The sequence below is a fragment of the Coregonus lavaretus genome, assembly GCF_964263955.1.
Source record: "Coregonus lavaretus genome assembly, chromosome: 37".
In the NCBI taxonomy this organism is placed as follows: domain Eukaryota; kingdom Metazoa; phylum Chordata; class Actinopteri; order Salmoniformes; family Salmonidae; genus Coregonus; species Coregonus lavaretus.
In genome coordinates this window covers 28,251,676-28,277,527 of record NC_140024.1, presented here as the reverse complement: position 1 = coordinate 28,277,527, position 25,852 = coordinate 28,251,676, and the positions used below count along the sequence as shown (strand labels likewise).

Genomic DNA, 25,852 nt, shown 5'->3' with positions numbered 1-25,852 from the left:
TTTTCCCCTCACTCCTTTCATATTTTTTTAATGGTTCTTATTGAACAGAGGACAGCAGACAGAAGCCAGGAAAGACTGGAGGAGATCGAGTCAGAGGGCCAGATTTGAACCCATGTCGACTCTGGTATACGTGTACCAGGGTCAGTGGCACTATAATCACTGGACCACACAGGTCACGTAATCTTTCTGTCAGGTGCCTTTATTTGTCTTGTTTAGATCATGGATGGATGACTGTGGTTCTTAAGGGCTACTGTAGGAGTGTACATCCTTTTGTTACAGCCCAGGAACAAAAGTTTCCTGATGGATCTGCGGTGAGCCATTCAAGCTTTCTGTGATTCATGCTGCTGCACTTGGCAATGTCATATCGCTCAGTCTCAGTTTAAAACAGGCAAAACTTTGATAAGCAAAACATAAAAAGACTACCAGAAAAGTATGGATTCATTCCCAAAGGCATCACAGCAATTAGGCAAACAAGCGAGGCAGGCACTAGGCAGTTCATTAACATTCTGCCAGTCAAACACTCATTCTCAGCGTGCTCTCAGTCTCCTGTAATAATACTGTTATTCCTTTGTTAAGACAACAGAGAGTTTTGGATCCCACTTCTAACACCAAAACTATGCTAGCTAGCTTTGGTGAGCAATAAACAAGTGTGTACTCATTCAACAGTCTTTATTCCTAACCAAACCTCCTGTGTCCCCTGATGGCAGCATAATTGTCTCATTACAGAAGACGAGAAAGAACTGAATCACAGGAATCTTGAAATGGAAACAAGGTAGTGTCATCTGTAGAGAACCTAACAGTTTATTCCTCGCCAATTCAGGCACATTCTAAGACAACTTGTTTGACCATTATGATTACTAGGGGTCTTTAGCAAGCACTTAAGAGGGCCCAAGTCGAAACTGAACCCTGGCCCCTTACCTAAGCCCTTGTTGATGCCCCCACTAGAATATTTAAATGGATTGGATCAGTATTTAAACAAAAACATTGGAGTAAGGGCTAATGATCAGTTTGGAATTGGGCCACCAGGCTCAGCTCCACCACTGTCTTGTTGACTAGTTCACAGCTTCATGTCTTATCATAATATCATCATACCAAACAATATCATCACAGCTAGCACAGAACGTTCCCTAAAGGTTCTCTTTTGGTTGTTTGAAATAACTTTCTCACAATGTTCTGGGAACCTAAATCTGTTAGCTGGGATCACATAATATGATATAATGTGCTATATAATACCATTTCATCCACAGAAGGTTGGTGGCACCTTAATTGGGGAGGACGGGCTCGTGGTAATGGCTGGAGCGGAATCAGTGGAACACATGGTTTGATGCCATTCCATATGCTCCGTTCCAGCCATTATTATGAGCCGTCCTCCCCTCAGCAGCCTCCACTGATTTCATCATCAAACCATTGAAGTCCAGTTGACTAGTCACATCACAGTTAAAGGAGAATTTTCCTATTTCTGAAGTAGATCTATATTTCTGATGTAAATGGCATGTTATAGAAGGGTCGAGACACTTTTTGTGTGATTTGTCTTGTTTTTTAAACGTTTATCCCAGCCACGATACACTTCCTCATTGCTCGTTATGCAGTAGCAGGGCACACAAAAGACATGAACAAAAGCTCCAAAAACAACCAAATATGTCCTTTTAGAAACGGACACGCTTTCAGTATAGTGATGTAGGTCTTCAGATGTTGTACACATTAAATTGTGTCATTCCGAAATGTATCCGCAATGTTATAATCCATTTTGGTCGAGTTGCACTGTTTCCCCCCTGCAGCTGTGCAGGTTGAGCGTGTCCCTATCGTACACGGACACAGCCCGCGCAGCACAGCTGGTAGAAGAAACGTCTCCAGTCGCACAAAATGTAATATAACATTGTGGATAAAGTTCGTAATGACACAATTTAATGTGTACAACATATGAAGACCTACATCACTATACTGAAAGCGTGTCTGTTTCTAAAAGGACATATTTGGGTGTTTTCTTCATGTCTTTTGCGAGCCCTGATACTGCACAACGAGCAAGGAAGTGTATCACGGCTGGGGTACGTTTTCTCAAAAACAAGCCAAATAAACAAAAAAGGTGTCTGAACCCTTCTTTCACATTACATTTACATAAAAAATAGAGATTTACTTCAGAAATAGGATGATGTATGTGCCTTTTAACTAGTCCAGGACTTCATACAGGACCTCATCTATCAGCATGTCGTTGTTGTCTACAGGTATGTCCTGACACAGCTGTTCCCTGAAGGCCAGAGCGATGGCGTACGGCTTCCCCTTGGGGTGCTTCATACAGCGTTCCAGGTATGTGTCATAGAAGCCCTTCCCTCGGCCCAGCCGGTTCCCATTCCTGTCAAAACCCAGGCCTGGCATCAAGATCAGGTCAAGACCTCCTGTATAGGAGCAGGAGGAAGACATGAAAATACATTAATGAGAAGGCTTACTAGAATACCTTAAGAACGATTTATTTTAGTTTTCAGACAGCTGATGCCAATGGCCAGATGCCATCTCCCTTATGTGAGCACAATGTTTACTTGCAATCTGGGTAAGAGGTTTTACAGCAGTGGTGTCTGATGTTCAAACTGCAACCTTAATTGAATTTCAATAAATCTTGTTAAACAGTTGACCTACCCCCGTATGGTATTCAAAGCACAACACTATGAAAGGATTGGTTGGTTCAAGAACTTGAAAGGAGCTCCTCAAAGCTATAAAACAACGCTGCTTCATCCTATTTAAAACAGAAATACACTCCACCCTACAAAATAAATTTGGCAAAAAATGCTATTGTTGCTTCGTATTAGTGAACTGCAGGCCTGCTTCAATAAATGCCAGAACTAAAACATGCATTCCCAATTTCAGTTCCAATTCCCAATTTCTCATGAAAAAGAAACTTAGCAATTTTAGCAGTCACGTTCTACAGTCTCCAGCATGATCAATTCTTTAGAATTCCATCAGACCGAACAAGCTGCAGATTCTCTGTGAGTCAAAAGATGGATGGTGTTCGCTGCAAGACTTCACAAGCCCTTGGATTCATATTTCATAACATCCTGGTGCAACCATAGCATCAAGTGCTCGCTCACAACTCAAATAAATAACAGATGAGATAATTCACAGAATGTTTCTTAGAACATCTGATATCAGAGTGCTGATCTAGGATAAGTTTAGCCTTTTCGATCAAAATGAATAAAGGTTACATGGACAGGATGAACCTGATCCTAGATCAGCACTCTAACTCAGACGCTTTATGAATGCGGCCCCAGGTTTCTGGTGATGATGTGAACCTCCCACTCCATCCTCCTGTGTGTAGCTTGAGACTCTAATATCTAAAGCTTTTCCTGTTGTCACGTAACCATGACATTCATTAATCATTTATGCAGATTAAGCAGGGACATTATGCATACACGTTCCTCAAAACAGCAGCAGGTTGCGGATGTCATACTGTTGCGTTCTCTTTTCCGGCCCTCCAGACTGCATGGTAATAACATTGATCTATTATTGATGCATGTAGCCTACTGCTGTTCAGAAAACTAATCTGGCATCACATCATCTACTTTAATGGCAGTAAGGATTTAATGCTAACAATTGAACCCTGATAGTAAAACATTTTTTAAGCCTGACGCGCACGCTCGCACACTCCCACACCCTCCCTATGTGTAAATAACACAGAGCCAATCAAATATCTCGGTTTTTTATCTACTCCAGTCTGTTCTATTCCTAGCCAATAACAAAGATCTCGGTTGAATGTTAAATCATTCCCTTTCTGAAGGACATCTACTCCTGCTGTGCCAATTTGCCATTGCCCCTTCTCTCTCTCTCTCTCTCTGCTGTGTTCTCTCTATCCCCACATGTAAGTATCTGAACAAGAGGAAAATGATTTGAAGACGACTTTCAGACGCTCAGCAGGATGGCAATCCTGGCAGGTAGCAATTTGTGTTGTGTTGTCCACACACACACACACACACACACACACACACACACACACACACACACACCTCCTGACCTTTGCCGTCTATGCACCCCAGGACAAAGATACATTCTTTATGTGGATGGAACTGCTGTTATGAAAAGAGGGAACGATATTGTGGTCTAAAACCCTTCTGTAAGTCACTGGGAATATTCAAGGTACTTGGAATAAGGTGCCCTTGTTGCTAAGTAAAAACCCTGACGCTAATCAAAGCTAATCTGGTGGCACGGCAAGAGAGACCTTTTGTTTCCACTTCACATGTATTAACATTTGCATTGCATTATGGTCTATTGGTAGTTTCCTTGACAACAGCCATGACAAGTTCATGAGAGGTATTGAAGGCTGCAGGACTGAGTCAGAGTCGAGAGAAACACATCAAACAAACTGTTCACTGTCAGAGAAAAGACATGTGATTGATTGGTATACAGTGCCTATAGAAAGTCTACACCCCTTGAACTTTTTTTCACATTTTGTTGCGTTACTAAGTGGGATTGAAATAGATTTAATTGAATTTTTTTGTCATTGATCTACACAAAATACTCAATAATGTAAAGTGAAAATATATATTTTTATTTTTCAAATTAATAACAATTAAATAACTAAAATAGTCATTGCATAAGTATTCACCCTCTTTGTTTAGGCAAGCCTAACTTAGTTCAGAAGTAACATTTGGCTTAACAATTCACATAATAAGTTACATTGACTGTAAGGTCCCTCAGTCAAATATTGCATTTCTAGCACAGATTCAACTACAAAGACCAGGGAGCTTTTCGAAAGCCTCATAAAGGAGGGCAGTGATTGGTAGATGGTTACAATAACAAATGAGACATTGAATATCTCTTTAAGCATGGTCAAGGTAATAGTTACAGTGGGGAGAACAAGTATTTGATACACTGCCGATTTTGCAGGTTTTTCTACTTACAAAGCATGTAGAGGTCTGTAATTTTTATCATATGTACACTTCAACTGTGAGAGACGGAATCTAAAACAAAAATCCAGAAAATCACATTGTATGATTTTTAAGTAATTAATTTGCATTTTATTGCATGACATAAGTATTTGATACATCAGAAAAGCGGAACTTAATATTTGGTACAGAAACCTTTGTTTGCAATTACAGAGATCATACATTTCCTGTAGGTCTTGACCAGGTTTGCACACACTGCAGCAGGGATTTTGGCCCACTCCTCCATACAGACCTTCTCCAGATCCTTCAGGTTTCGGGGCTGTCGCTGAGCAATACAGACTTTCAGCTCCCTCCAAAGATTTTCTATTGGGTTCAGTTCCGGAGACTGGCTAGGCCACTCCAGGACCTTGAGATGCTTCTTACGGAGCCACTCCTTAGTTGCCCTGGCTGTGTGTTTCGGGTCATTGTCATGCTGGAAGACCCAGTCACGACCCATCTTCAATGCTCTTACTGAGGGAAGGAGATTGTTGGCCAAGATCTCGCGATACATGGCCCCATCCATCCTCCCCTCAATACGGTGCAGTCGTCCTGTCCCCTTTGCAGAAAAGCATCCCCAAAGAATGATGTTTCCACCTCCATGCTTCACGGTTGGGATGGTGTTCTTGGGGTTGTACTCATCCCCCTTCTTCCTCCAAACACGGCGAGTGGAGTTTAGACCAAAAAGCTCTATTTTTGTCTCATCAGACCACATGACCTTCTCCTATTCCTCCTCTGGATCATCCAGATGGTCATTGGCAAACTTCAGACGGGCCTGGACATGCGCTGGCTTGAGCAGGGGGACCTTGCGTGCGCTGCAGGATTTTAATCCATGACGGTTTAGTGTGTTACTAATGGTTTTCTTTGAGACTGTGGTCCCAGCTTTCTTCAGGTCATTGACCAGGTCCTGCTGTGTAGTTCTGGGCTGATCCCTCACCTTCCTCATGATCATTGATGCCCCACGAGGTGAGATCTTGCATGGAGCCCCAGACCGAGAGTGATTGACCGTCATCTTGAACTTCTTCCATTTTCTAATAATTGCACCAACAGTTGTTGCCTTCTCACCAAGCTGCTTGCCTCTTGTCCTGTAGCCCATCCTAGCCTTGTGCAGGTCTACAATTTTATCCCTGATGTCCTTACACAGCTCTCTGGTCTTGGCCATTGTGGAGAGGTTGGAGTCTGTTTGATTGAGTGTGTGGACAGGTGTCTTTTATACAGGTAACGAGTTCAAACAGGTGCAGTTAATACAGGTAATGAGTGGAGAACAGGAGGGCTTCTTAAAGAAAAACTAACAGGTCTGTGAGAGCCGGAATTCTTACTGGTTGGTAGGTGATCAAATACTTATGTCATGCAATAAAATGCAAATTAATTACTTAAAAATCATACAATGTGATTTTCTGGATTTTTGTTTTAGATTCCGTCTCTCACAGTTGAAGTGTACCTATGATAAAAATGACAGACCTCTACATGCTTTGTAAGTAGGAAAACCTGCAAAATCGGCAGTGTATCAAATACTTGTTCTCCCCACTGTATGTTGTGGATGATGTATTAAACCACCCAAACACATCAAAGATGCAGTCTTCGTTCTGAACTGAGCTGCAGGACAGGAAGGAAACTGCTTAGGGATGTCACCATGAGCCATTGGGGATTTTAAACCAGCTACAGAGTTCAATGGCTGTGATGGGAGAAAACTGAGGATGGATCAACAACATTGTAGTGACTCCACAATAATGACCTAAATGACAGAGTGAAAAGAAAAATACAAATATACAGAATATTCCTAAATATGCATCTTGTATGCAACAAAGCACTAAAGTAATACTGCAAAACAAAACAAGGCAAAGGAATACACTTTTTGGCCTAAATGCAAAGCCTTATGTTTGGGGCAAATCCAACACAACACATCACTGAGTAACTGCCTCCTTATTTTCAAGCACGGCAGCATCATGGTATGGGTATGCTTGACATCGGCAAAGACTGGGGAGTTTTTCAGGATGAAAAGAAACGGGATGGAGCTAAGCACAGGCACAATCCTAGAGGAAAACCTGCTTCAGTCTGCTTTGCACCAGACACTGGGAAAGGAATTGACCTTTCAGCAGAACAATAACCTACAACACAAAGCCAAATCTACACTAGAGTTGCTTACCAAGAACACAGTGACTGTTCCTGTGGCCAAGTTACAGTTTTGACTTAAATCTGCTTGAAGATCTATGGCAAGACTTGAAAATTGCTGTCTAGCCATGATCCCCAACACCTTGACAGATCTTGAATCATTTTCAAAAGAATAATGGGCAAATATTGCACAATACAGGTTTGCAAAGCTCTTAGAGACTTACCCAAGAAGACTCACAGCTGTAATCGCTGCCAAAGGTGTTTCTAACATGTATTGACTCAAAGGGGTGAATATTTATCTAATCAAGGTACTGTATTTTAGTGTTTTATTTTTCAATCATCTTTAAAAAATGTTTGAATTTTTCTTCCACTTTGACAGAGTATTTTGTGTAGATCTTTGACAAAAAAATGACTATTAAATCAATTTTTATCCCACTTTGGAAAGCAACAAAATGTGAAAACATTTAAAGGGGGTCTTTCCATAGGCACCAACGCCAAAAGTGAACCTGGTGTCTTGAGGTGGCGTGAGGTGAGAGGTGAGAGGTGAGAGGCGTGAGAGGTGAGAGGTGTGAGAGGTGAGAGGCGTGAGAGGTGAGTGAGTGAGTGAGATAATTAGAATTTACACAGGTTATTGCCAGACAGGAGTGCATTCAGACATACACAATGAACGAGCGTGGTTATGACCTGTTTGGTTCCATAAATCATGATGACATTATTTGAACAGCTCAAATAGACTCAGAGAATGCACCATAAACACATTTCCTCCCCAGGCGTCGGTATTTAATATCCTATCTAAAGATGAAAACTGTGACGGTCTGGATTAAAATAGTTGAGAGGTTGACAGTGCCTAAAAAAAAGAAACACCATCCAAGAGATTACAATGCTAATAACCATTATCAATATGACTTGTCTTCTTATTCAGCAGCAGCAGAGGTGATTAGAATAGAATTATGCAACTTCACCAATTATTCACAAGTGCTTATTTGGTGCTCAGGGTAGATGTTATCAGATCTAGGATCATCTTATCCTCCCCCTACCCCATGATTAACCTTTAGGGGGGGGGGGGGGGGGGGGGGAATGCCAAACTGACCTTAGATAGTATTTCGATTAAGTGTCACATGACAGGTTTGTGGCCAGATGTAAGATTGTTATTGCAGGAGACTACAATTTTGATGTCTCGATGATGGTGCTATACCACCATCTTGTGGAGGAAACCAAAACATGAACTTTGGTCTGACGCTAATATGGTGTTATTTGGGGGGTCACACGTTGGAGACTGTGAATGCATCCCAAATGGCACCCTTTTCCCTAAATAGTGCACTACTTCTAAACAAGGCACATGGGGGAACAAAGATGACCTGTGTATAAGGGAAGAAAGATTAACTTTGCAAGGCCATGCCAGGATTTAGGTAATTCAAACACATGTAGGTCATAAGTGTGTTATGATACACACAGCTGGTAATATACAACAGACAAACTAATAGGGCACCCTGTGTGTGTGTGTGTGTGTTTTCCTACCTTATCAGGCCCACAATGTCCTGACAAGTCACCAGAATGTCCTGACAAGTCACCACAATGTCCTGACAAGTCACCAGAATGTCCTGACAAGTCACTTGAATGTCCTGACAAGTCACCACAATGTCCTGACAAGTCACCACAATGTCCTGACAAGTCACCACAATGTCCTGACAAGTCACCAGAATGTCCTGACAAGTCACCACAATGTCCTGACAAGTCACCACAATGTCCTGACAAGTCACCAGAATGTCCTGACAAGGTAGGAAAACATGAATCATTTTGAAGAGTCAGGACTTTTTTCATGTCCTGAATTTGTTAAAATGTTATTTTAGGCTTAATGGTTAGGTTTAGGAGTTAGGTTTAGGTTAGGCATTTGGGTTAGAGTTAGGGTTTGAGTTAAAGGTTATGGGTTAGGGAAAATAGGCTTTGATTGGGAATACATTTTTACTCCCCGAAAATTCACGAAAACAAAGCTGTGTGTGTCTGGCCTTGTGTGCGTACTGAAAGAAGGTACCATCACGCTTACCTGACTCAGTAGGATATAAAGGATCTTTGGTTGTTGTGTAAAACCAATAAAGAGTTCACCAAGAAATAGGATAGGTTCTCACACAAAGTGGACGGACTCCAATATCTTCTTCTTTGTAATTTTGTATGTTTTAATTTTATTTTCTTGCAGCAGCAGGGCAAAAAGCTTTTGTTTGTGTGTGTGTGTGTGTGTGTGTTTGTAGGCTAACACTGACCTGTCTCCAAGGCCTCCTCTCTGGTGTTGTCTTCATCGGCGGGCTGTCTGATGTTCCAGGAAGTCAGAGGCAGTGACATCATATCCTCCATGCTGGTGAGCTTCACCATGTCCATGTGGTTACTGGTGCCCTGGGTCAAGTACTTGGGCATAAAGCAGGTCTTACCGTGCTTAAACACGTCCTGAATGATCTCCTCTGTTCTCACCTCGTCGTGCATGCTGAGGAACACAGCGATGCGCTCACAGCTAGCATACTTGGGGTGCTTGAAGAGCTGGTTGAGAGGAGAGAGTATAAGGGGTTAGGCCTAGTTTTTTAATTTCCCTGTCATTTACGGATCAAATTACATCAAATAATGCATGTAAATTAACCATTCAAAATGTGTTGTTAGGTATTGATGAAAGTAATTAGGTATGAGGTGTCAGACTGGTAATTATATGATTACAGCATTGAAGTATTGGCAGTTTAACACGCTAGGAGGCAGTATGGCCTATCAAAACCACGCAAGGTCATCAACTGGAAACATCTGAAAAATGAATTGTTTGATTTATTTGATTATTTTAAAAGCAATATTGTCTATCTGTTAGTAAAAGACAAGTTACATATAATTGAAAGGATTCATGGCTAGGTGTCTTCTGCTTGCGGGTATTGACAATACTAAATACAAAAGTAGCTATAGAGAGCAATAGTAATGGTGTGTTTTTGTAGGCACCAACTCCACCCTGGCTCACACTAAATCCAGTTTTTGCTCCACAGGTTGTCTAGCCGTGACCAGGGGATGGCTCCAGGGGCCCTTGGGGGTGTGCTGGGGGTCCATGGCCAGGTTGGGTGAGACTCCCTAGGGGGGCCAACACCCCCCCACCTGTGACCCGCCACAAGGGAGCGCCACTGGTCGTTTTAGGCCATTTTTAACCACGGCACCTGGGAACCATTGTACAAAGCCTATGGGGAAATTAATGGAATTTTTGTAGGGTTTTGAGATAAACGCCGAAAATGAGGTATGTGGTAAACACAGGCTTAGGAGATCTTATAAGTTTTGTTCTATGATATCATCTCCATCAGCTAGAGAGCGCAGTGGCGCAGTGGTCTAAGGCACTGCAGCGCAGTGGTAGCTGTGCCACTAGAGATCCTGGTTCGAATCCAGGCTCTGTCGTAGCCGGCGCGACCGGGAGACCCATGGGGCGGCGCACAATTGGCCCAGGGTAGGGGAGGGAATGGCCGGCAGGGATGTAGCTCAGTTGATAGAGCATGGTGTTTGTAACGCCAGGGTTGTGGGTTCGATTCCCACAGGGGGTAGGAAAGAATGTATGCATTCACTAACTGTAAGTCGCTCTGGATAAGAGCGTCTGCTAAATGACTAAAATGTAAAATGTAAATGTCTAACATCAAATAATAATAATAAAATAATCAGAAAAGCTTCATAATTCATAAAGGTCATGTTAACTGACTGATATCTTCTCATAGAACAAAACATACCAGATATCCTAATGCAACATTCAGAACAACTGGGATCTCTGAAATCTCCGACGACTTCTGAGCGTTCAAGACAACCAGGAACTCAGAAAAAACTAACTCTGACTGTAAAAAGTATTTTGAAAGGTCAACTGGAATTCCATGTCCGAAACTCTGCTATCTTTCTAGAGCTACGACCTGAAGCTCACCGACATCGTGATTTCACCTAGTTTTGTTTCTAGTTCCCATTTGTCTTGAAAGCACCATAAACCTTGTTAATCCCAGACCTTATTTTCGGCATTTATCCCAAAACCCTATTCTTTCCGCATTCATTTTCCCCATAGGAATGGCTGAACGAACCAGAGGTAACTCATTTCCGGTTTTTAGGACTACAAACTGGCGAGCTCTATTGGCCACGCGACGATGACATGTATACACAAAATGAGTTTGTAGCATTGTTTTTCACGAAACGTCATCCTCCATGCACATTGTAAATGTGATGGCCACTTTTTTGCTACATGATTGTTTATATCTCACTGCAGTTACCTTCTGCGAAATGACTCGAGACTGGCGAAGTTTCTCTTGATCGTCCAACGCTGCTACTCGTTTCTTTATTTCTCTCCTCAGAGCTTGTTTGGCTGCACGCAAGGCGGCCATACTGGCTAATGTAAAACTCGTGTCCAAAGATAAAACTGTTGCAATGTGTGTGAGTTCAGGGAAGGCAGCAATTTAGGCTGGCCTTGAAATTAGCAAATTCAACATTTGGGTTGGACTCAGCTAGCCACGTAATCGATTTGCCAATCAATCATTAAACAGACTGCAATAACATAATTCTCATCTATCTCGCTATCTATCACACACACTTAACTACCCACATTATTTGACAGCCCAGTGACGTGTATCGAGTTGTCTGTGACGTCACAACCAATTTTACAGTCGGAGTTTAAGTGAAAAAAGTAACAAAACAGGCAGTGTCTGGTTGGGGGTAGGGAAGAGGCGAGAAAAGACCGACCCAACAATACCGCGTTGAGTTAGCGAGCAAGCCTACAATCATTCGTTTTTCTTAGCTAGATATTATTTTCCGAAGTCCAAAAAAGTTGTCGTGGGGTAGCTAGCTACTTACGAGCAGAAGCGTAAACAGAGAAGGTAAGCAACGTGAGTTCAAACTAGCTAGCTACTGATAGGTCTGGGTGGGTAGCTAACGGACTAGCCAGTAGATATCGCACTAACTTTTAACGATGCTTTGGATCTTTATTTAGCTACAGCATCTATGTTCTGGTACAGCTAAGTTATCGAACATTAACTAGCTAACGTTAGTGTGACTAGATATACGATGTACTATCCTGCCAGTGCTACTAGTTAGTTAGCTAACCCCGTTAGCTACTGTAACTGTATGACCTCGGTCCTTAAACTAGGTTAGTGTCCACTGTCCACTTATCGAAGGACGGCTAGCCTGCACAAAACTTTAACACTTGATGCTAGCTAGCTACCTATCATTTTTTTTTTACATTCCCTGTTTTAAACTTAGATTTCACTATAAAAGGTCAGTAGACGAGTTGGAAAGCTAGTTAACTACATCATCATGTTGATGTCAGCAACTTCTTAGACGTACAGTAGATCACATTTGCTTAACGTTACACTGATAAATGGCAGCTAGTTAAGAGGCCGCTAACGTTACAATATTTTATTGTCAGTGACAATTTGTCACTATGCTTGTTTTTTGTCACTTTTATGGCGGGTGTATACTTTCACATTCCCTGTCCAACCAGCTGTGTTTTTAAAAGGCTGTAAATGATTGACGTTTAATTTGTGAAAGACGATAATATATATGGGCGTGGTTTACTAAACAAACAGCCAATGACAGTGGATTTTGTGTAGTCAGTAGAGTACGTTACGTTGTGGCATCATTCTGCGTATGATGTCGGATGTAATCTGCTGGTGTAGAGACGAAGAAATAGAGGAGTAGAAAGAGAGAGGTGGAATTTGAGACGATTCTTGAGGTTGGTCCAATACAAAGTTACATGATTGTGAAGGACACCCATTTCAGGTTTATTCTCAATCAACGTTATTTGTCTACCTAAATTGCCTGTTACAATGATGCACTTATTTGAACATTACTGTGCACTGTTGAGGCAGGCAATGAAACGATAATACAGGCTAGGCTGGGGATTTTCAACAACCTTTTTCACACAGTTCCGTGTGATTTTAATCGCAATTTACTACACTCACTGCAAGCTACTGTAAGAGCTCCTTACTAGGTTAATTGTTGCTAGTTTATATTGTCTGATTATATGTTTGGGTAATGTTATGTAGTTGATGGCAGCATTTGTTTTCCCAATTAGATATTGTAGCTAATGTGCCTGGGAGTAGGACAAACAAATAGCTTTTATGACGTTGTCGTACAATGCCCTTCACTTTGTTGCATCACAGAGCTAATATTGGACTATTTCGAGTCACAATGGAGGTAACAGACTGGACCCAAACCATGCTTCCTCTGTTGCTGCTAGGTCCATCCTTACTAGTAGAGACCCAGTGTTGCTGTATCTGTAGCAAGACAGGCAAACTCGCAGTAGCTGTTAAGTTAAAATGATAGCTCATTAGCTAAATAAACAAAGCCAATGGCAAATCATATGTAGACTAACACGTGATGTAATGTGAATGTAGGCTAGCCTATGGCTATGGGTTCCTGTGACTTGGATAGTGTTGGGCTATTCAAACAACACTAGTAGGCTATTACCCTAGCCTATAAGAACAGTTATTTAGTTACATTGGTCCCACAAACCACATTATGCCATTGAGATAAATGAAATCAGCTGACAATGACAAGTCCCTGGCCGATACCCTCATGACATCCTTGCTAGTAGAGGAGAGAGCTCTATCCGCAGCAGAGCTCTAGGTGAATGTGTCGGCCTATCTGTGTGAGAGTCAGCATGTAGCCTATAGTCATGTGTGACTGTGTGTCAGTCTCTGTTGAACTGGTTCACTGTGGTTTGAAAACATAGTTACACAACTAGGCCAATGACATAACACTGGCCTAGCCTATGGTGTGATGTGTGCAACAAGACTTCAGCTGGAGTTCATAAATTTGTTTTCCAGATTTCAGCTAAACTGAATGTGTAGGTCTACACAAATGTTTTGGCATTTAGATAGGCCTTATGTCTCTTACCTGTTAGTATGATTAGGGAAGTTGTTCAGGCTAGCCTACATATTGGATTGGATTCCTCACCATGTTCGTTAAAGACACGTTACTGTACTGTGTAACAATGACATGCCAGACATAGTTTCAGCTCCAGGTAGGTCTAATGCTTGTTGTGTTCTCCGACTCATTCACCTCTCATCAGGGCTGGGTCCTAAATGGCACCCTATTCCTTATATAGTGCACTACTTTTGACCAGGGCCCGTAGGGAATAATAATAATAATAATATGCCATTTAGCAGACGCTTTTATCCAAAGCGACTTACAGTCATGCGTGCATAAATTTTTGTGTATGGGTGGTCCCGGGGATCGAACCCACTACCTTGGCGTTACAATGGTGCCGTTGTTTTGGGCTGGAGCATCTCTCATTTGCCTGCAGTAAAGACAGTCCACATTGTTTCTATGTTCAACCTGAGAAAGTAGCCTTCTGTGTGTCAAGTCGCCACGTTTTATTGCTTCCACGTAGCCTACTCAAGCTGTGATCTGATTTCAGTCTATATGCATCGTTGACGTGTGTGTGAGTTTCTCTCTCCCTTATGTGCGTATTGTGTGTTTGTGTGGGATTGTTACTAGTGTAGATTTTAATGGCAGATTACATAACATAATCTAGACTAGAGGAGGCCATCATAAAATCTCACTGTAATTAATCTGGAGATCACCATCAGGCGGAGCCTAGGGGGTCAGGGGGAGAGAAAGGGGGCGATGATTGGTGCAAGGAAGGGCAGCGAGGAGGGACTTTAATTAAAGTGGCAGTAATATTGAGAAGGACAGAATGGAATGGTGCTGATCTTCTGAACCTGAGATCTGAGCCTGTATTTATCAAGCGTCTCTAAGTAGGAGTGTTGATCTAGGATCAGTTTAGCCTTTTAGATCATAATGAATCACATTATTATGGACAGGCAGGATCTGATCCTAGATCAGACGCTTCATAAATACGGGCTCTGGCTATATAACGTTTCAAGTTGTATTAGTCGTATGTACGGGATACACATGGTATACACTGTCCAACTAAATTCTTATTTAGGACCCCTGCATGTCTCTTCCCCCAGTAAGCTATTTCAGATCAAAGGAGAAAAATCACACAGGCACAGCCAAAGTTTTAATCGTGGCACAGGACCTGAGCAAAAAGAGAGCCTATAGGTGGTCTATCTTTTCAGGCTGTAGCAATAGAAAGAGAGTGAATCTCAGCTCACTGTTAGCATGATCTTCATTGAGTTAACCTGCTGTTGTATCGCTAGCTTTCTTTTCACCATGGTAATCTTGGTATTTCAGCCCCTCTGTGAGTGGTTGCTATCCACCCAGATTAAAGACAGTCCCTGAGATTACCACTGGATTATGCTCTCTCTCTGACTTTCAGTCAAATCACTCTGTTTATGTAAAAGATAGAATTAGGCTGGTGAAGTCCATGTCACGATGAAGTCATATGATGTCCTCTCCGTACTACCAAGGAGCCCACTACAATGCTGACGACACTTTGGCGTCACACGTCCACACTCACTAAAGCTTGTTATGCTTTCTGTATAGTTTTCATATGCATTCTCAGGGTAGTGAAGCAGCCCTCCCTATCCTGTCTCCCACAGACAAAATGATAGTGTACTAAACCATACACCAGATGTCCAACCCAGCAAATGCACCATTACATTACTACCAACCCAGCAAATGCACCATTACATTACTACCAACCCAGCAAATGCACCACTACATTACTACTACCCAGATCACTGTTACCATATCCAGGCTTAGGTTAGACTACGTCCCAAATGGCACCCTATTCCCTATATAGTGCACTACTTTTGAGCAGGGTCTAGTATAATGTCATTTGGGATGCATCCTTATGTAGCTTATACCACATTAGCAGTGATTTCATTTATCTGTGGCTTCTTTGATGTTTTGACATAGTAGCCTAACTGTTACGAAGAGCGTAGGCTATCGACATGGCTATGGAGCAGTAGACTGTATCGAATTAGGCCTAATGCTGTTCCCCGCACAGAAAATGAGGCCGTATAGAATGGATTAGGCCCAATTATATAGCCTAGTGCAGGGATCATCAACTAGATTCAGCCACAGGCTGATTCTTTTCTTGAGAGGATGGTCGGGGAGCCAGAACATAATTACAAATAATTTGTAAACTGCAAATTGACCGCAAGAAGCCCAAACATATATAATATTTGACTAAAACAGTCATTTCAAATCTTGCTTAGATTTGTATACGATCACATCTCTCTCTATGTGTGGAAATACTTTGGAAAAGATCTCCAAAATTATTTGGTGGTGTTTTTGCATTCTTTAGTGTCCCCCCAAATAAATTCAACTGTGGGCTGCCAGTTGGGGAACCCTGGCCTAGTGTATAACATAAAAGGTGAGCTGTAATTCAACAACATAAAGTTGTTGGCCTACGCCGAGGCTATATGTTACCTGTAGTTAGTCTCTATGTATAGGTCACTCATATCCAGTTCTACTGGTGACATAAGCAGCCTCATTCCTTACCCCTCTTCTTACCCTCTTCTCTCAAGTCTGTCACTTGTTATACAGGAGAGTGACTGTGAGGCTTAGATTCCTCGTCTGATTTTAATACAGCACATTTGAACTCTGCACATAGACTATATCTTGTTTTGACTGCCTTACAAGGGCAGGCTGGCCCAGAGAGAAGCAGAAGTGAGAGGGACATCATACACACTCAGCAGTCGGTTGGTCAGAGATTAGTGGTAGCTTTTATTATTACTTGTATTATCTGCTTTCAGCAATTCATCTACATAGGAGAGCTATGTGTTAATATCAGATAGCCTAAGTACCAGTGATTACACATTTTCAGCGCTTAGGTCATTGTGTTGCCATAGAATGCTCGGGCATTGTGATGCAACAAACAACTTCTAGAATTTTCTAGGGAATTATGACCAACTTGCTTAGGCTTACACCACGTTGAATGCTACAGCCAGCTGGCTAGAGATTAGAAGAGTAGAATCTTCTGGTCCTGTGTGTCTCATTTGGTAAGAGTATGGCACTAGCAACACCACAGTTGTGTGTTCAATTACCACAAGGATCACATACTTATTCTAAAAATGTACACTCTCACGGTACTAAAACTCACTTTGGATAAAAGTGTCTGCTAAGTGGCATAGCCTAGCCTATAGCCTTTTGCAACAGCACACTTGGCATCTCTCTTTTTTCAAGAAACTACCCTTTGGCTTTCACCAATACCTAAGCATGTTTTAGACCTAGGCAGCGTCCAATCCTGAAACGGCGTGATAGCCATATTGACCTTTGAACTCTCACCTCTTGACCTCAACAGGAGGGACATGGCCCAGGAGACCAACCAGAGCCAGGGGCCGCTGCTCTGCACCACGGGCTGTGGTTTCTACAGCAACCCGCGAAACAATGGCATGTGTTCGATGTGCTACAAGGACTTCCTCCAGAGACAAAACAACAATGGACGAGTCAGTCCACCAGGTGAGTAGGGAGGAAATACCACAGAGCTTTCAAATATCTTATTAATGATAATTGAGTTCATCAATCCAACAAGTCCTCTTAGACGAAAATATTGACACTGACCCATTTGACTTTTGACTGAGTGAGCACGATTGCTGATGTTTGGGACTTACTATTTCACAATGAAGAAGTCAGTTTACAAAAAAAAGGACTTAAGTTTGTTTGAAAGACTAATGATGATGACAGTAACTCCAGACAGTGACTGTAACTTTAGACAATGTCTCATTTGAGTGAGTGACTTTTGGCACAGATTATCCGTTATATTGAGCAGATACTCAATGAAAATAAATGTCTTTAAAAATGGAAGGCAGTCGGGAGGAGGCAAGATCAGATTGGACCATTCTATCCAATGAGAGGGCAGATACAGTGAGGGGAAAAAAGTATTTGATCCCCTGCTGATTTTGTACGTTTGCCCACTGACAAAGAAATTATCAGTCTATAATTTTAATGGTAGGTTTATTTGAACAATGAGAGACAGAATAACAATGAAAAAATCCAGAAAGAAAGCATGTCAAAAATGTTATAAATTGATTTGCATTTTAATGAGGGAAATAAGTATTTGACCCCCTCTCAATCAGAGATTTCTGGCTCCCAGGTGTCTTTTATACAGGTAACGAGCTGAGATTAGGAGCACACACTAAAGGGAGTGCTCCTAATCTCAGTTTGTTACCTGTATAAAAGACACCTGTCCACAGAAGCAATCAATCAATCAGATTCCAAACTCTCCACTATGGCCAAGACCAAAGAGCTCTCCAAGGATGTCAGGGGGAAGATTGTAGACCTACACAAGGCTGGAATGGACTACAAGACCATCGCCAAGCAGCTTGGTGAGAAGGTGACAATAGTTGGTGCGATTATTCGCAAATGGGAGAAACACAAAATAACTGTCAATCTCCCTCGGCCTGGGGCTCCATGCAAGATCTCACCTCGTGGAGTTGCAATGATCATGAGAATGGTGAGGAATCAGCCCAGAACTACACGGGAGGATCTTGTCAATGATCTCAAGGCAGCTGGGACCATAGTCACCAAGAAAACAATTGGTAACACACTACACCGTGAAGGACTGAAATCCTGCAGCGCCCGCAAGGTCCCCCTGCTCAAGAAAGCACATATACAGGGCCGTCTGAGGAGGAGGAGGAATGCTGCCTATGACCCCAAGAACACCACCCCCACCGTCAAACATGGAGGTGGAAACATTATGCTTTGGGGGTGTTTTTCTGCTAAGGGGACAGGGCAACTTCACTGCATCAAAGGGACGATGGACGGGGCCATGTGCCGTCAAATCTTGTGTGAGAACCTCCTTCCCTCAGCCAGGGCATTGGAAAGTGGGTCGTGGATGGGAATTCCAGCATGACAATGACCCAAAACACACGGCCAAGGCAACAAAGGAGTGGCTCAAGAAGAAGCACATTAAGGTCCTGGAGTGGCCTAGCCAGTCTCCAGACCTTAATCCCATAGAAAATCTGTGGAGGGAGCTGAAGGTTCAAGTTGCCAAACGTCAGCCTCGAAACCTTAATGACTTGGAGAAGATCTGCAAAGAGGAGTGGAACAAAATCCCTCCTGAGATGTGTGCAAACCTGGTGGCCAACTACAAGAAACGTCTGACCTCTGTGATTGCCAACAAGGGTTTTTTGCCACCAAGTACTAAGTCATGTTTTGCAGAGCGGTCAAATACTTATTTCCCTCATTAAAATGCAAATCAGTTTATAACATTTTTGACATGTGTTTTTCTGGATTTTTTTGTTGTTATTCTGTCTCTCACTGTTCAAATAAACCTACCATTAAAATTATAGACTGATCATGTCTTTGTCAGTGGGCAAACGTACAAAATCAGCAGGGGATCAAATACTTTTTTCCCTCACTGTACCTGTGTGAACAACAGGCACAACTCCGATATAAAGTTGTTTTTTTTCTCCCAAGTTTCCAGGATGTCCTACTTATATCAGTACACTCGTAACAACCTAAGCATTATAAAACGTATATTCGATCAAATAAGCCATCATATTTTTGGTTAATCAAATTCTACAATCATTGACCTAAATACAAAAACTCCTTGCTTGGTGAGCAAAATAAAAGAGGAAAACAACGCCACCTGCTGGCGAAGACAGATTTTGTGTCTAGTTATCACTCTCTGGCTTTGCCTCTTCCTCTCTGCTTTTGGGCTGCTCTGATTGAAGCGTGTGTTGTCGTTGCAGTGTCGTCCTCGGCGGCGGTTAGCAGCCTGGGAGAGTCCCTCCTAGCCCAGTGCTCAGAGAGCAGTACTGTAGACGTGCCGTCAGCCATGACCCACACAGACACAGCCACCGGGATGAACAGGTACAGTAGGTATACAGCTACTCTTCTCTGAAACACGCTATCGGCATGACCACACCACCACCACCACCACCATGTCAAGCCAGCCATACAACATACAGTATATGATACACAGCCCATGTGGAAATTAATTTAATAAACTAGCCTATGTGAAACGTAGGTACTCCAGATATACATACCCCTTTCTATAAAGACACATTTATGGCAACAAAAAACCCCAGCTAAATGGCGATCCTGCACACGTCTGTATTTTTGCTACGTAACTACGTTGAATCATTTTGCACCACTATTTGTAGTTCTTGCATTGCTTACTACGTAGGGTCAAGGCTAGTATTACAGTGGATTCCCAGGGTTTCATTATTATTTTAAACCTGGGTAATTTATTTCCTGTTACAAAATTAAAAGATGTTGTGTCATTTTAAAAAAGCGTGTCAATCGTTAAGGGGTTTCTCTGAGGAAGGGAAGGTTATTTTTGCACCATGGTCTTCCTGTACCCCATTGGAGTACAGTACAAGGAAGTCTATCATCTCTGGTTCTGTGTCTGAATAGTGTGATGTCATCTCCCTGGACGCTTCTGTCTCTTCTATGAGACAGATTCCACTTGACATGCCATGTCCGTTTCCCCAGCGTGTGCGTTAAGACAGACGAGACCTTCTGTGGTTATCTAATGAGCTCTCTTTGTCTATCTATCTGTACCATACCTAGCCCCGACCAAATCTACAGGGACACTGTTTTCTCAAACCCACAGAAAATATTTGAAATAAAAAAGAATTGTAAAATCACTGTATGTAATTTGAGTACTGCTCAATTCTATATAGTCGTTGCAGTTTTATCGATTTAATACACTTTTTATTGCTTCAACAGCTGCCACTAACTGTACGTCTCTCTGGATAAGATTGTCTGCTAAGTGACTCAAATGTAAATGTCAATGCCAATCATTCTGACTGTGTCTGACAGTGAGGTGAAATGCTTTGTAATATGATTGCCATAGTTGATGACAATGAGTCCCATGTCATTGGATTTTACAGTCTGTTTTCTTCCGTTCGGTGCATTTTCAGAAAAATTCCTGAATGGGATTACATTTGAAATCTTCAAGTGTATCATTTTCATAATACTGTATATAGCTAGTCTTCTAATCAAGACTACCAACTGATGGATCATGCTTTAGGCTAATTGAACACTTTTATTTATGTTTTTCAGTGTTGTATCTAGCCAGTCACTCTTAACGGCAGCACCAGCTACTCATTCAGAAGAGAAGAGTACAGCCACGTCTGAAGAAGACCTGAAAACAGAAGAGATACAGGGTGTGTATTACCAGCGTGTTTCCCACAAACCTTTTCTCATAGGGACGAGTCAATCCTCATTTGAGATCTGCGTGTGTAACTCACATTTCTGTGCAAAAATGTCATTGACATGAATGCACAATTTACACGTTGTGGTCTCATTGACATCAATGCATGGTTTACGTAAAATACTTGAGTTATGCAGGCAAATCTCAAGTTAGGATTCACACAATAGTGCTGTTGCCGTGCTACCCTTTCATGTTCCTGTGAATAGCCTGAGAGGCTGTGAGGTCTCTCTCTCACACACACACACACACACACACTGACCAACGCTGGCTCACTACCATGGAAACCCTTCACCTCATACCCTCTTGCAGTCAATCTCAGTCCGAGGGGTGGTTCTACACACAGACACACATTGTTGTCCCATCTCTGTTTGCTTAGAGATCGGTAGTAGAGAAAGCCCAAAGTTCAGCCTAGGAATTTCAGGAAGGATTTCAGACACAATCCTCTCCTGCTGGATTACAGTTACACTGGTTCTCTAGTGTTTCTGTCTACTGTCTTCTAGAACTGTTACACTGGTTCTCTAGTGTTTCTGTCTACTGTCTTCTAGAACTGTTACACTGGTTCTCTAGTGTTTCTGTCTACTGTCTTCTAGAACAGTTACACTGGTTCTCTAGTGTTTCTGTCTACTGTCTTCTAGAACAGTTACACTGGTTCTCTAGTGTTTCTGTCTACTGTCTTCTAGAACTGTTACACTGGTTCTCTAGTGTTTCTGTCTACTGTCTTCTAGAACTGTTACACTGGTTCTCTAGTGTTTCTGTCTACTGTCTTCTAGAACTGTTACACTGGTTCTCTAGTGTTTCTGTCTACTGTCTTCTAGAACAGTTACACTGGTTCTCTAGTGTTTCTGTCTACTGTCTTCTAGAACTGTTACACTGGTTCTCTAGTGTTTCTGTCTACTGTCTTCTAGAACAGTTACACTGGTTCTCTAGTGTTTCTGTCTACTGTCTTCTAGAACTGTTACACTGGTTCTCTAGTGTTTCTGTCTACTGTCTTCTAGAACTGTTACACTGGTTCTCTAGTGTTTCTGTCTACTGTCTTCTAGAACTGTTACACTGGTTCTCTAGTGTTTCTCTCTACTGTCTTCTAGAACTGTTACACTGGTTCTCTAGTGTTTCTGTCTACTGTCTTCTAGAACAGTTACACTGGTTCTCTAGTGTTTCTGTCTACTGTCTTCTAGAACAGTTACACTGGTTCTCTAGTGTTTCTGTCTACTGTCTTCTAGAACAGTTACACTGGTTCTCTAGTGTTTCTGTCTACTGTCTTCTAGAACAGTTACACTGGTTCTCTAGTGTTTCTGTCTACTGTCTTCTAGAACAGTTACACTGGTTCTCTAGTGTTTCTGTCTACTGTCTTCTAGAACTGTTACACTGGTTCTCTAGTGTTTCTGTCTACTGTCTTCTAGAACTGTTACACTGGTTCTCTAGTGTTTCTGTCTACTGTCTTCTAGAACTGTTACACTGGTTCTCTAGTGTTTCTGTCTACTGTCTTCTAGAACTGTTACACTGGTTCTCTAGTGTTTCTGTCTACTGTCTTCTAGAACTGTTACACTGGTTCTCTAGTGTTTCTGTCTACTGTCTTCTAGAACAGTTACACTGGTTCTCTAGTGTTTCTGTCTACTGTCTTCTAGAACAGTTACACTGGTTCTCTAGTGTTTCTGTCTACTGTCTTCTAGAACAGTTACACTGGTTCTCTAGTGTTTCTGTCTACTGTCTTCTAGAACAGTTACACTGGTTCTCTAGTGTTTCTGTCTACTGTCTTCTAGAACAGTTACAGTACATACACCCAATTCAACATTTGTTAAAGAGGAACATAGTTTTAGAATGGTAGAAAATACCCAAAAGTGTTTTAAGCTTTTAGTTTTGAATGACAAACCAGTTGCTAAAGTGTGTGTCTGTGTGTATGTCTATGTGTGCAGAGCGAGCACCATGTAGAGCAGCTGTAGATAGTGAACAGCAGGAGCCCAGCACAGCAGGTAGCTCAGGGACTCGCCCTGATAGACAGGCCAGTCAGCCAATGAGAAGCCAGGATGGCCAGGACAGGAAGTCAGTCAGTCGCAAGAGGAAGCTAGAGGAGCCAGATGGAGAGAAGGGTCAGTGAGGACAATCGAGACAAATGTCACCCTATTCCCTATGTAGTGCACTATTTCTGACCAAGGCCCATAGTGCTCTGGTCAAAAGTAGTGCACTTTATAGCACTATTTCTGACCATGGCCCACAGGGCTCTAGTCAAAAGTAGTGCACTGCTGTGTGTGCATATAGGGTGCCTTTTGGGACGCACACAGACAGAACAGACGGCTGTCAATGGTTAGGTCATCATGGCTTATAAGCTTTTACAGAGAGGGTTGAGTGAGTTCTAGAGATGGTGAGAGTCTGGACAGCTGCTAGCTGCTTCCCCTACAACAAGGGTGGCCAAAGCCTGGGTCGTATTCATAAGTGCACACCGTAGCAAAACAAGCATTTCTTAGTGGACAAGTTCAGGTACTCCCTCCCTGTTTCGGTCCATTTCCTTCCGTTTGGTTTCTACTGAATCCCAATGGCTACCTTGTCTCCTTTCCTCTACGACCGCTGGTCTTCCATGTCATGGTAGGTGAAAGGGGGTTGTAGAAACCCCATCCAGTACTGTACATAGGTAATGAAGGATAGGTCATGAAGAAAGGAGTACCGTATTTGAGAGTACCGGGACACAGTCCCAATCTTCAGGCACCTTCTAAAAATCGTCCCTTCATACATACCCATTTGGTCAAGACTGTACAACATGGGTTTTGTAAAAAACGTAAAAAGGACACGTATATAAAAATGTTTACTTTGTTAATAGGAGGAAAAAATATCAAGAAACGAACAATAAAGGAACTGGTTAGTATTTTAACACTTAATTCTTACAGTTCAATGTTTACTGTGTGTATACATTTACCCAAAGGCAAGTACGACTGGCATCCTGCAATAACCCAGTCACTTCTGTTCTGTTGTTTTCTGACTTATTTTCACCATTACTGGGAAAGGGCGCTGTATTTGTGCCAGATAAACTAAGCGTTTCTACCCATTATGGTCAAAAGGTGAATAAAAACCAAAGAAAAGCAAATGCGTCGTAAAAATGTCTGCATACTTTTTTCATCCCTTTTTATTTCCTACTGAAAATATGTTAAAAACAGTGGGAACAAGCATAGTAGGCCTAGTCTGTAGCACAGTGAAATGTAGTGCCATCACCTGAAAAGCATGGGTATTGGGGATTCCTATAAAGCTGCAGTAGTATTGATGCGCTGAGAAGGCGATACGGTAAAGTTGTTGTTCTGTGTGATCCCTCCAGTGTCTGTATCGGTATCCGAGGACACGGACCAGGCCTCTGTAGACGGACAGGACAAACCCTTGGACTCAGACAAACCCAAAGCCACCAAGAAGAATCGCTGCTTCTCCTGCCGCAAGAAAGTGGGCCTCACGGGTAAGGTTCTGACACACATTCTCCTGTTGGCTCAGTGCAGTGACTTAGTTGTTGCCCATTTTCTCTGTCTGTGTGTGTGTGTGTGTACTTGATATCCAGGAGACACATTTGGCGATCAGCCATTTTAATTTCTTTTACCTTCAAACTCTGCCTTCTGTGTACCCAGGCTTCGACTGCCGATGCGGCAACGTGTTTTGCAGCATGCACCGGTACTCAGACATTCACAACTGCACCTTCAACTACAAGGCCGACGCAGCGGAGAAGATCAGGAAAGCAAACCCTGTCTGCGTCGGGGAGAAGATCCAAAAAATCTGAAAACGGGATTGCCGCGAATCGGATCTCACCCGAAAGCCTGCGGTTTTAGATGAACCATCGACCACCTTTTCGTTTCTCTCTCTGTTTCCTCTTTGATTTGAAGTTGTTTGTGTGGACAACGCTCCGTTCCTATTGGACCCTTTTAAAATCATGCATGCCAGCTACAAAAAATGTCTTTGGAAATGTATTTTTACTTCCTTTGTAGTTTTAATTATTTTATCCCTTAAATGTTGTGGTTTGTGAAAAATCTGAAGATTTAAACTATGTTACAATATTTAGATTTTGATTAATTACCATACTAATAGGGCTATAATTACTTTGAGATGGGTACTACTGGAAGGGCTGTGCTTTGCTGGTGTCAAAAAGAAAAGAAAAAAAAACATGTTAAAACGCATCAAGGATCTTTCCATTCCTCCTTTTGGACTGTATGTAGCCTGACGACAGAACAGATTTTGTTTTACATTATCAGCGAGAGAGAAGAAACCAGGATTGTGGCATACGTTTGCTCCTTTGCTCCCAGACCTTTTTGTATAATTGAGTCATTTAAAGACTGTGTGTGTGATCTGCTGTGTAAAAGAGTTTATGTTTATCACATGATTATGAATAGCCTGTATGCATGTTGTTGCCGGTTGTGAGTTTATATGATATGAGGATTATATAGTTCATTTATGGGTGCACAGAAGTATGACCTGAATCTATTGTTCTGTATTTATGTTAGTTTATTCACTGTCTAAACTTTGATCTGAATAAAGCTTTAACACATTTTTGAAAATTTGAAACATTGTGCATTTGGTACAATTTTCTCACATAGAAACCAAATGAAGCAAGGTCCAAAAAGTGGTTTTGGATATTAATGAGGACTGTCATATAATGCCTTTACACAGGCAGCCCAATTCTGATATTTTGTTCACTAATTGGTCTTTTGACCTGTCAGATCAGCTCTGAAAAATATCTGACGTGAAAAGATCTGATGTGATTGGTGAAAATACCAATGAGTGGAAAAAAGATCAGAATTGTTCTGCCGGTGTAAAC

General features: G+C 42.0%; 2 protein-coding genes across 5 annotated transcripts; one reads left to right on the top strand and one right to left on the bottom strand.

Moving 5' to 3' along the window:
* Nucleotides 1-652: 652 nt before the first annotated feature.
* Nucleotides 653-11,641, bottom strand: mthfs (5,10-methenyltetrahydrofolate synthetase (5-formyltetrahydrofolate cyclo-ligase)). The gene is made up of 3 exons (XM_084154375.1): nt 11,273-11,641; nt 9,278-9,548; nt 653-2,393 (listed from the first exon to the last, which is right to left on the bottom strand). Exons 1-3 carry the CDS (start codon nt 11,381-11,383, stop codon nt 2,167-2,169), a joined length of 609 nt encoding a protein of 202 aa, XP_084010501.1. The 5' UTR covers nt 11,384-11,641; the 3' UTR covers nt 653-2,166.
* A 35-nt stretch (nt 11,642-11,676) lies between these two features.
* zfand6 (zinc finger, AN1-type domain 6) lies at nt 11,677-25,599 on the top strand. Of its 4 annotated transcripts, none has more exons than XM_084154371.1 (6): nt 11,677-11,872; nt 17,212-17,369; nt 19,604-19,724; nt 20,922-21,025; nt 24,374-24,505; nt 24,672-25,599. In XM_084154371.1, the coding sequence occupies exons 2-6, from the start codon at nt 17,219-17,221 to the stop codon at nt 24,818-24,820; spliced, it is 657 nt and encodes a 218-aa protein (XP_084010497.1). In that variant the 5' UTR covers nt 11,677-11,872; nt 17,212-17,218; the 3' UTR covers nt 24,821-25,599. The 4 variants fall into 4 exon arrangements, with proteins under 4 accessions (XP_084010497.1, XP_084010495.1, XP_084010498.1 ...); XM_084154369.1 differs by having other exon boundaries at nt 19,604-19,733; XM_084154372.1 differs by lacking the exon at nt 11,677-11,872 and adding an exon at nt 12,624-12,726.
* The last annotated feature ends 253 nt before the right edge of the window (nt 25,600-25,852 follow it).